Below are 11240 nucleotides of genomic sequence, written 5' to 3' on the forward strand. Positions count from 1 at the left end.
TCGAAAGATTTGAGTATAATAGATAAAGAAATAAATAATAAAAAAGGTATAAAAGGTAAAAGGATATTTTTTTTTAAAAAATGCGCCCACACTGTTACGAATGCTTGTAAGACAATATACATGTATATCGGCAATTCATAAATGCAATACAATGGATATTAAATCTTATAACTATCTTTTCTCGGATATTTTAAATAGAAACAGTATTACGGCATTAGAACCGGATGCTAAATACGCCGCTGTTCCGTTTTGCACAAAACTAACTTACATAAAGTTTGAGAAAACACCTATAGTAAGTTCGCAGTCCGTGGTCCGCAGTACGCGTCGAAGTAAGCTGAAAATCTCTATTAGAAGGTAGCAGAAATGGCAAAAATCTGACGTTTATAACAAAAATGCTGAATCTCTCTATTAGAAGGCAGCAGAAATGGCGAAAATCTGACGTTTATAACAAAAATGCACTTACTGACCTTTGACCTTGTGCTGTGACCTTACTATGACCCTTAGAAGGTGACAGCCCCCCTGAAACTTTTCCAATTTTAATTAAGTTAACAATGAACATGGCTGTCGGGCATTAACAAAAAATGCCATTAAAGGCAATTTCTAGGCCTCTTTTTTGGATATATAGGCAGCCTATTACATTACCAGATCAAAATAAAGATTTTAAAAAGCAAAGTCAACTTGTGATGTAGTCTCTGCAGACCCTGGTTTTGCATAATATTTAAAAAATGATATTTTCCAAATGGAGTTTGGTCCCAGATATGTAGCCAGCCCACTTATATTTTCTTTTGCAATGTGAGTGATTTCAAATCTATTTTTAATTTTTGACTTGTTTGTTTGTAAAATGCTTTGTTTAACAATCAAAATACGATTTGTTGCAATTTCTTCCCTGTATTTAAGGAACTTAATTGTGGCTTTATGACAACTTTTTGGATTAACGATATATCGACAGTTATAGGTCATATGACAACTTTAGCAATACAATTCCGTTACCAGTATGTATGTATGGATGGAAGGATGGATGGATGTATTCTGAAGCACTTGGGCATACAGTGGCATAAAAAAGTAACACATTCTCGTCAGTTTTAAAATGATCCAAAACTCTTTCAACTAAATCTACGGTGGAAGCGGATATATTGCTGTTTCACTACAACACAGAAGTTTAGGCACTCTTGGGTTCTGTGAATAATACGTTAATTTGATCGACAAATAGGCATTGCCCAAAGCGGAAATAGAAATAGGCGAGGGGAAGCATGGAAATTTGTTTTGTGAAATGATACGTAAATTTATTCGTTGAAGGAAAACGAGCAAGGTAAACGCATTCAACTAGGCCTATGTCCTCAAAACGTTTTATAGTGTTCATAATTATACGTACAAAGGCCATTTAACGGGAACAATATAGACTGGATCTGTACATATTCATGCGCACTTGTATACAAACAATCAGTGCAGCTGACCAAAAAAGATCCAATGAAAACACATAAAAGTGGTAATGCCAAAATACATTTAAATGTTCTCACCGGAAGTGAAGAAAATCTGTGTGTATATCAGATCCTCATAACCCATACACAAAGTACACACCCGTTCAATAGTTGATAAATGGCAAGAACGTTGTGGGCAAACAGGGGGTACAGATCTACGGACAACCTTAAATAACAATAAGCACAACAATTGACAAAAATATTAACACAAAATTAACAAAATATTAGAAATAGTACGTACGCCACGAAGGTCTTACGGACAGTCCGAAGTTATCATTTTTTAATGACGGCCTCGTTACCTATTTGAGTACAAGTTTTCGACAACAAAGCGATCGACTAGTCCACGAATACTTGACCTCAGCGATACTCTTTAGTCTGTTTATTTACTCATACTAATCTAAAGGATGACTGAAGTATCAAGTTTGACACCGTATCAGTCTCGATGTTACTTCAACTGTATAGGTTATTATAACGCTTATGTCCGAAAAACTATAAAACCACTTCAAAATTTCATTGGACTAACGCATTTGTTTTTGGAATGGAACAAATATACTCCACGCTTTCAGCGGTATGTGAAATTTCTATGTTGCAATATGAAAACCGTTTCGTAATAAACAAGATTTGACTTGCAAGTAATAAAATAAATTTGTGTAATCAACTACAAATACTGGATAACATGTACAGAAAATCAGCTTAAAGATGGTTTTTGTTGGACAATAGTCACGTCTATAGTATTTTTGGTATAACATTTGTAGAATTAATGTTAGAAAGGTAAACTGCAATATCATTTTGTTATATTTATATCGCATCACGAGGATTGCTAGATACGAAACAGTTCACTTTCAGGGTTCCCGCCGTGGTAGCATTTGGGTGTAGGTTCAACTACACTAAATACAATCTCCTATATTGCTAAATAAAATGACCACAGGACTGACACTTTAAGAGTACAAATTCCTACCTGATTTTGAGAAATATACTTAAAACTTTCACAAAAAGACTAAATCAATAGAGATCATCTTTCTTCTAAGACGGAGTTTTTCTGTCACCTTTTTTTCATTTTAGAATTTTATCAAAATTAAAATCATGTGGCCTGATACTACTTCTCATACTGAAACTGAGTTTCCTTTTAATAAATACAACTTTCTCTCTCAGTCTATTTACAAACATTTCAAAGATATCCACAATGAAATTTAAACAATTCTGGCTCTTACTCATACTAGTGTGTCCATCTCATTGACAAGTGAACAAATAGTGTCAAAAATACTGTCCGCCATTTCGAGACTCGGGTAGATGGTGCATTTCATTATTATTTGTTGGTGCTAAAACACTAAATTTCTAAGGAATATTTTATTTGTAAAATAAAATAAACTTGCAATTTAGTCCATTTTGCGATTTAACTTTTTTTCCGTACAAAACAATTATAATTTTAAGGTCAAATGAATTTCTTTCTATTTTTCATATAAATGTGACAGCATAGCTACGGCCCTTTTGAAAATATCATGGAATGTAATTTACCATGATGACGTTTATTCATATGGATCTAGGATAACAATTCCACACATGTGTACACAACACAATACCAGTAATGGTACATGTTAAATTTCCTTTATTTAGCTCATTAATGCGGTTTTCGTAATATTCATTTAATTTTCGAGTAAGATTAAGCCTTTTTTCGACTTTTCCATATTTTGATAATCATGTAATATGTAATTATCATTCTATATCTATAGCAATCTTAGTATGGTGTTAACCTTTCAATCACATGGTCCAATCACCGAGCTTTATTTGTCGTGTCTACATTTTATACACGCGATCTACGTACTTTCAACCTCGAATGCTAATACCAACTTAACGAAACACTTGTATAACATAATATTCCAAAAGTTTCTTCAGTCAATTGAATATATAAGGTTTCGTCTGCAAGGTATATTTGTAAAGACAATATGTGTTTGTATAATTTATTAAGTTACTGTATGATAACATCGATAGGATAAAGGTTATTATCACAGGGTCCTTAAAACAGTTTCTAATAAATAATAGGTGAACGACAGTCCTTCACACATTCATAGGACGTTTTTCTCGGGACGATTGTTGAATAAGAAACATAATTTTCATATATAAGACCCCAGGTGCCCCTCCGTGCATTATATTTCAACATGGGCAGGTACCTGAGTAGAACCACCGACCTTCCATTAGCCAGCTGAATGGCTTCCTCACATGAAGAATGAGGCTTGAACCCATATTTGTTAGGGGCAGGTTATTCGAAGTCAGCGATCTTAACGGTCCCGAGCTGGAAATCGAGCACACCGTATAGTCGGCCCGTCGTCTAGTAATATTTCTGCCTGTTATAGGGTTAATTGATTGTGGTCAGTGGATGACTCTTTCTGTGATTAGTTGGTTAAAAGGTCAACTGGTATGATGTTTTAACACTTGCAGTTCCTTTCGTTTATACTAGAAGTTCATATACCTAGATATCTCATAAAGGCTATCACTGGGTTAGGAAAAATGTGTATGACAAACAACAATTGAGTAAATAGATTTGAATTGTACATATATGTTGACATATTGTCGTGATATCAAATCTATTTCTTTTATGTGATCTGTTTATACAAAACCATCTTTTAAGACATTGTTTACTTTTTTGATACTGTTGTAGATGACCAGTAAAGAATACACGGTTCAGCCTATGCGATTTCCAGAAGATGGTAACAAGGTGATTCTGGAGTACACAATGGTGAATTACACACGCCTGGATTTAATTACCAAGACTTATGTAGTAGATTTTGAGCCAAAGTCTGTTGAAGGTCTGAGTATTTCAACATTCATAGATTTCTTGTCAACGTAAAATTCATAATTTTCATCTATTATCATCACTTTGAGGACAGGACCATTACATAAAACAATTATTATATGTCCGATCACCTAGCGAGTTTGGATCAATGTGCTTATACTTAAATGCTGCACATTTTAAAATTGTTTGATATTACCACCAAGACGGTCATGATATCCACCGATCACTCACAAGAATTTGAAACCTGTATCAAAACATTCGGAAAAAGATTCGCTAGAAGCGGCCATTTTGTTTTCAAATAAAAAAATTGAACATTTTAGTAAACATGTACAGACGAGCGAAAGAGAGGCAGTATGGAAACAAGTGACTAATTTGAATAAATCAACTTTCAAATTCAATAATTTCTAAGTGAAAAACAACCTTTAAAACACCTTTACGCAATATGAATAATAACAAGACTTTTGTTGCTGCGTTTAGGGTACTCTGTGCAACAAGACTCTGTGGCTGTGTTTTGGGGTGCTCTGTGCTTCCGGGGCATCTGCCTTTATATCTTATTTTTTTTTTGTCTAGTAATGAAAGTCCCCTACCGAAAGGGACATATATTTCACTCATCTCTTGCACAATTGTTGTGTGACTGACTAGCTGGCAAATGTCGGATCAAACAAAGGTTTTCTCTGATGACTCATTGATAGCGGGTGTCCAAATGATAGGCTTTAAGCGCAGTTTAGAAGTGAAAATAGAGTATTTTTAATAAATGTTTAAACAGGATCTGTCTTCTTCTATAAATGTGTCTCCAAATTTGAAATAATGATTAATGTTTGATACATATCCGTTAGATATATGCATATTGTCACTGCAGTTGCTAAAATTAATTATTTGAATTTACTTTTAAGAATGCCCTATTAAACATACACACGAATTTGATTCTGACAAGGCTGAATATCCGGCTCCGGAGATTACTATGAAACCCGTTGCAATGTGTCGAGATCCATTCAGGTTAGGCAAGCATAAGATAGTTCTGTGTGAGCCACTATACGCCGATCAACGAAATAAAGATATCGGTAAGTTAGTATTGATCTGAAACTAAAATGTGCTTTGAATCTTACAATGATTCTAGATTCATATTTTTAAACATATTGCTATGTCTAAGGAAAAACATTCCATCTACGGGATCACATTTCCGTCCATTACAACTCATTCTTGCCTAAAGTCCACGGGATCATATTTCCTTCCTTCACAATTCATTTTTGCCTATGTCATAAGGATCTTACATCCGTCCATTACAGCGCATTTTCCTTTGGTCCAGGAGATCATATTTCCGTCTAAAGCATTTTTCCTCTGTACAACCTTTGCTTCCCCATTAAAGTGACATCCGTCTTTGCACGTGGTAATATTTGTATCCTTTTAACTTTATCATACGGACAGAAATTAATATTTAATCGGTGTCTTTTTAAAACATTGTAAAGATTTTGTTTATGCTATTTTTACTTATTATTTCCTGTTTTTCTCCGTTACATATATTTCAACAGATTGTGTATAGAAATTATTTCTTTTGGCACAGCGTTCAATACAAGGAAGAAGTGTAAAGAGATTTTGGAAAAGGTAAAAGAGCAAGAGCCCTGGTTTGGAATTGAGCAAGAATTCTATATCACCGATAAAAACGATATTCCTTTGGACTGGAGTATTCATGAGCTTTCGATAGGTACTTGAACTATTCTGACACATCATAAAAACAATACTTAGGCATCATTCAACAGATTGTTATGTACATCATTTATGTAATGATAAAGTCATTATAATGATGTATAGTGTTTATATATTTTTGTCTTCTTCCTGAGAAACAATAAAAACTACTTGTATATAAACCAGTCAATGAATACCGGTTCATGGTACATCATTTGTATAGCCCGTTAATTATAAATCAGATTACACCTCACTGTACCAATTTCTTTATTGCTTTTATGATACAAACCTAGTCTATGATTTTGTGTCAATGTATAACTGGCTTCGTAAATTGTAGATATCAACAGTGAAATGACAGTTGGAGATCATGTAGGGTTTGAGCGCCATTTTGTTGACCTTCACCTTCGAGCTTGTATCTATGCAGGTCTGGAGATGTATGGAAGCGTCAGAGAAATTCTACCGTCAGAGGTAAACAATATGTTCTCCTTGAAATACATATTGCAACTGTCTTCATTTCTTAACTGTAGGTGACCATTTTACGTCCGTAAATTAACTTGTATTAGTTATAGATTTATTAGAATACAATATATTATGGAACATATATTTCTCTATTCATAAGATTTAAAAGAGCCTTCAAAACTAATTGTCACGACAGGTGTTGCACATTTCATTACCTCTTATGAACAAACTCAGTAAGACAAGTTTGCTGTTATATTGATGGGTTGCATTCCATGTTACCAAACGATGTTACAGATTTTATAAACTATCACAATAGCAGTCTTAAGTTTAAGTTATAATGTTACAATTTACGGGTACGCCGTGTTAACTTTAAGGTACTGTTATCACTTGTAATGGGTGAAATTGTTTTGACACTGACCGTCCCGGGGTAATGTCCAACGTTTGTGGGGTTTCTTTTGTCTTTTTGGTTTATTTTTTCTAGTAACAGATATTTGTTTGTATGTATAATACAGCTGAAATTTAAACAACTGTGCATGTACTTAGTAACGTTATGGTAGTGCCTATTTTGAGTACTCGATCCCTGACCGCGTCATAAGAAATAATGTGAAAAATTGTGCCAATAGCTCAATTACATGCCACTTCGCATCAAACATCTCTCATACTACCATAGCAACGTATATCATCAGGAATGAAGTGTTGCGAATGACGTTTAAGTTGTACAGCTTGTTTCAAGTCAGCCTACACCAATTATTACAAGTTATACTCTGATTACGGGTTGACGGGATTTCGTGAGATGTATCTTCCCGTTTAAAAAGTTTTAAGGGCTGTCACCCTGGTAAAATAAATGATTTGGATCGAGTTAAGCTTAATAATATCTAATGATTATTAATCAAATTGTTTTTGGTGTTTTATCATGTTTTCAGTGGGAGTTTCAAGTAGGTCCACTGCCAGGAATACAGACGGCTGACCAGCTTATTCTTGCCCGTTATATCCTCGTACGTCTGGCAGAGATTCACAACGTTAAGATATCATTCCGCAACATTGATTGTGCGCGTGACACAAATGCACGACAAGCATTACATCTTAATTTTAGTACTAAGAAAACTCGTGCTGAAGATGGTATAAAGTAAGTATGTTTATATCGTCACTCAAGCATTTATATTCTAAGTACATTGTTCAGTATATTTGTTAATACATGAAAAAAAGTTTCTACCTAAGCTCTTTTGTAATTCAAATCCGGCCATCAGAGTGTTCAAGGCATCGATGTTTACATTTTTACCGCATTGAACAAAAACTGTTTGGTTAATCAAAACTTATAAAGCACACAAATATTGTAGAATTTGTACATATTTCAAAAACGGTCAGTTGTCACAATTTTAATGTTGTAAATGTATCCACGAGTGAATTGAATGTCATTCTATACATTGGATTGGTAGTTAATGTTTAGGTTTCTCATTCCATTTCAGGAGCATATATGAAATCATAGCAAATATTTCAAAATATCCACAAGAAGCTTTGTTCAGACACTACGATCTTTCACATGGAGAAGAAATGAAATGGTATCTGGACAGTGGATTTTACGTGGCTTCATATCACAAATTCAAACATACAATAGGTGAGAAACATAAGTCAAGTATTAGAATACCTAGACATGTGGCAAATGAAGGCAAAGGATATATTGAAGAGAGAAGACCAGTGTCAAGTGCTGATCCATATGATGTTTGCCGAGTTTTTACTTATGCGGCTTTGTTTGATCATAACGGAGAGCCCCTTCTTTAGCATTACACATGTAAGATAGTTCTGTGTTAATGCGTCTACGCTTTCTAAAGTTTTTTGGTTCAAACCTTCTTTGGTTTACATGACTTTTGCAGTAAAAGCAGTTACCTTTCCAGACCAGGTTTGAAACATTTGTGTGAATCTAGAAGCAATGTGTATGCAAAGCTACTCTTACTGGCCATATTGTTTATTGTCACATATGATTTTTTTTCTGGATTCAAACATAATATTTTGTTGGTTATCATTTTGATATACACTTAGAAAAAGGAAAACCACAACATCCATTTTGTGATACTACATGCATGACATTTCTTACTTGTGCAGAGAGCTCGAGTTGTAGACTGAAGCGCTTTTAGGTTCTCCTAAAATTTAATGTGAATATTATTTATACATTGTTTGATAAAAAGACGTTTTAGAAATATTACATGCAAATTTTAATTTTTGATTTTGAAATTATTTATCTCTTACGTTCAACATGAGTCGGACTAGTTAGCGAAGCAAATCATCTTTTGCGATCTGCACTAAATTATATGCCATATGTGAGGTGAAATGTCTCATACAACTGGCGGACTGAAAAAAATAGTTATCACTGAACAGACATATGTTTTTGAATGTAGGACTTTTTCAAAAGCAAAGCACATTGGGGTCATTGTACAACAGCATGGAAGCATTCGATGTAACGAGACTTCCTTGATTAAAATTTAGAATTCACTGTTTACATGCTTTTAGGCTGCATCGGTCCTGTATAAGGGATCAAAAATTACAAAGCAATATGTTATTTTGACTATTTGGTTCTACTAGTCTACTCCGCGTATCAACTGAAAGCCGATGTATTGCGTAATTTTGTGATTTTCAGTTAACCATAGGTGTCTTCTGGCGAATACACGGGCGTAATTTTGCGTTTGGGTTCATTTTATCTATCTCAAAGTTTCCCGAACAGGAAAATTTACTTTCCAATCGGGAAACACAGATATGTATATTTATATTGAATTGCATTCAAAATTATGACTCCTTTTCCGCTCAGATGCATACTATTACATAAATCATTTTGGACCGGTATAACTTTAAACAACATAAAATGTAAAGAATTGCCTGTGTATGAGTATAAACTGTGTATTTTTGGATAGTGTTGAAGTACCTGGAACATTATTTTGTTTTAGCAATCAATTTTAAAAAGTGCTTTATTAGTATTATTTGTGCAATTAAAGTATTTTATTACAGATAAGCAGATAAGCAATTCAATATAAATCTATATAACGAGCTTCCTGATCGAGAAGTTAAGTTTTCAATTCAGAAAATTTTGAAATTAAATAATTTCAAAATTAGATAAAATTTTATTAGGATATTTAAAAATGAACGGGAGAAATTTAAACATATTTCCAAGTTTAAAATGGTGTGCTTCGTTTAATGATACCATGCATATTCTTAAACACCGGATCTTTTGGATAAAACAAGTCAAAAAAGGTTGATTTTACTTCCCTAACAGGAAGCAAGTTACTATATTTCGTTTAAAGTTTCCTGTTCAGGAATCAGGGAAAAAACCAGTGATTGTCTTCCCGAACGGGAAATGTCCCCTACTGTGTAGTATTAAATCTTCAAACAAAATTCAATAAAAACTATTTTAAAAGTTATTCTTAGTTATGCTAGATGTCCACTTCATAGCGTTTCTGTCCAATCCATGTAACTACCGCCAGTCAAACTCATAATCAGGATGAATATGGATGGTTCGAACATCTATAACAGTCGTGACACCATTAGTGGTGAATGTTCAATTATTTAAAAACTTTTGAGTTTTTTAACCTTGCAAAATGTGTTCGTATGTGTCGTTGATGTGACTGAAAATGTTAATGTGTTCATGTCACAAAAGTTGTCCATCGCAGTTTGCCCAGCATACTTTTTTCAATTCACCGTTCCAAAACCAGTTAAGGCTTATACTGGTTCTGTGGTGTAGCAACGCTTCAACACAAGAGTTTCCAAAATTATGGACACAATTTGAAAGTTAATCAGTTTTGAAGAAATGTTAGTTCACGAGTTTGTGATCGACTTTAACGTATCATTTGATTATTGTAAATCCATGTAAATACATGGTATGGATTCTGTATTAAAATGAATTAAAACACCTGCTCCACGTGATCATGTGGCAAAGGGAATGATTCGATTATTACAAAGGAGGCAGACATATTAGCTTGGACTTAATGATTAATGTTACATGTATAACAAAATATAATTGCATACAAATCAATGTGAAATACTATGCCAAAATTTCTCTTTCGAAAATATTAGCAACTTGTGTTAACGTCCGATAAATATTTGTGTATGTAAACATAGTAGTGTGTGTTAGGACTAACTTACTATACACTAATGAATGGATAAGAATGAAAATACAGGATGTCATAAAGAACTGGAAGATTTTTATTTTGCAAATGACTGTTTATAAATGACGGTTTATTTGTGATTGCAGCTCTTCATACACATTAGTTTATATATTGAGCCAAGTTTAACATATATATTAAGGATTTTCAAGATTTAAATCATATCTAATGATAGATCTTTAAGTGAAATAAAAGTACAGCTTCAACTAATCCAATGTGCTAATGCGTATCGTGTCACTTTTCAAAACTGGGCTCTGATTGTAAAATCGGTAAAATTATAAGATAAATTAAATCTATTTTATTGACATTTTACTATAACTACAGACTATATTTGTCTAAACGTATATAAAATTTCAGAAATGTAGGTCAGGCAATGGTTAAAATATTGGTATAAAGTCTTGCATTAGAAGATTTTTAAGTGTAGTATTTTTACATGATTTGTTCCTGTGACCTTTTTCTTGATCCAAGATGACCCAGTTTCAACCTTGATCTAGATTTCAGAACGAAACACATTCTGACCAGGTTTCGTGAAGATCAGGCAGTAACAAATGTGACATCAATTTACCGACCATAGATATTTCGTATAATACGTATTACTAATGTTTTATCAATGAGACCGTTATTATATAGCTTTCACGAAAGTTCATTTCTGTAAATTGAGTCAAAACAGTGTTTCAGGTC

General features: G+C 33.5%; 1 protein-coding gene across 1 annotated transcript; it reads left to right on the forward strand.

Annotated features, from left to right (window-relative positions):
- The first annotated feature begins 1885 nt into the window (after positions 1-1885).
- Positions 1886-9086, forward strand: LOC123526525 (glutamine synthetase-like). Its single transcript, XM_045305716.2, has 7 exons — positions 1886-2046; positions 4135-4282; positions 5163-5330; positions 5831-5971; positions 6290-6420; positions 7335-7537; positions 7878-9086. The coding sequence occupies exons 1-7, from the start codon at positions 2017-2019 to the stop codon at positions 8188-8190; spliced, it is 1134 nt and encodes a 377-aa protein (XP_045161651.2). The 5' UTR covers positions 1886-2016; the 3' UTR covers positions 8191-9086.
- The last annotated feature ends 2154 nt before the right edge of the window (positions 9087-11240 follow it).

The sequence above is a fragment of the Mercenaria mercenaria genome, chromosome 14 (genome assembly GCF_021730395.1).
Source record: "Mercenaria mercenaria strain notata chromosome 14, MADL_Memer_1, whole genome shotgun sequence".
In the NCBI taxonomy this organism is placed as follows: domain Eukaryota; kingdom Metazoa; phylum Mollusca; class Bivalvia; order Venerida; family Veneridae; genus Mercenaria; species Mercenaria mercenaria.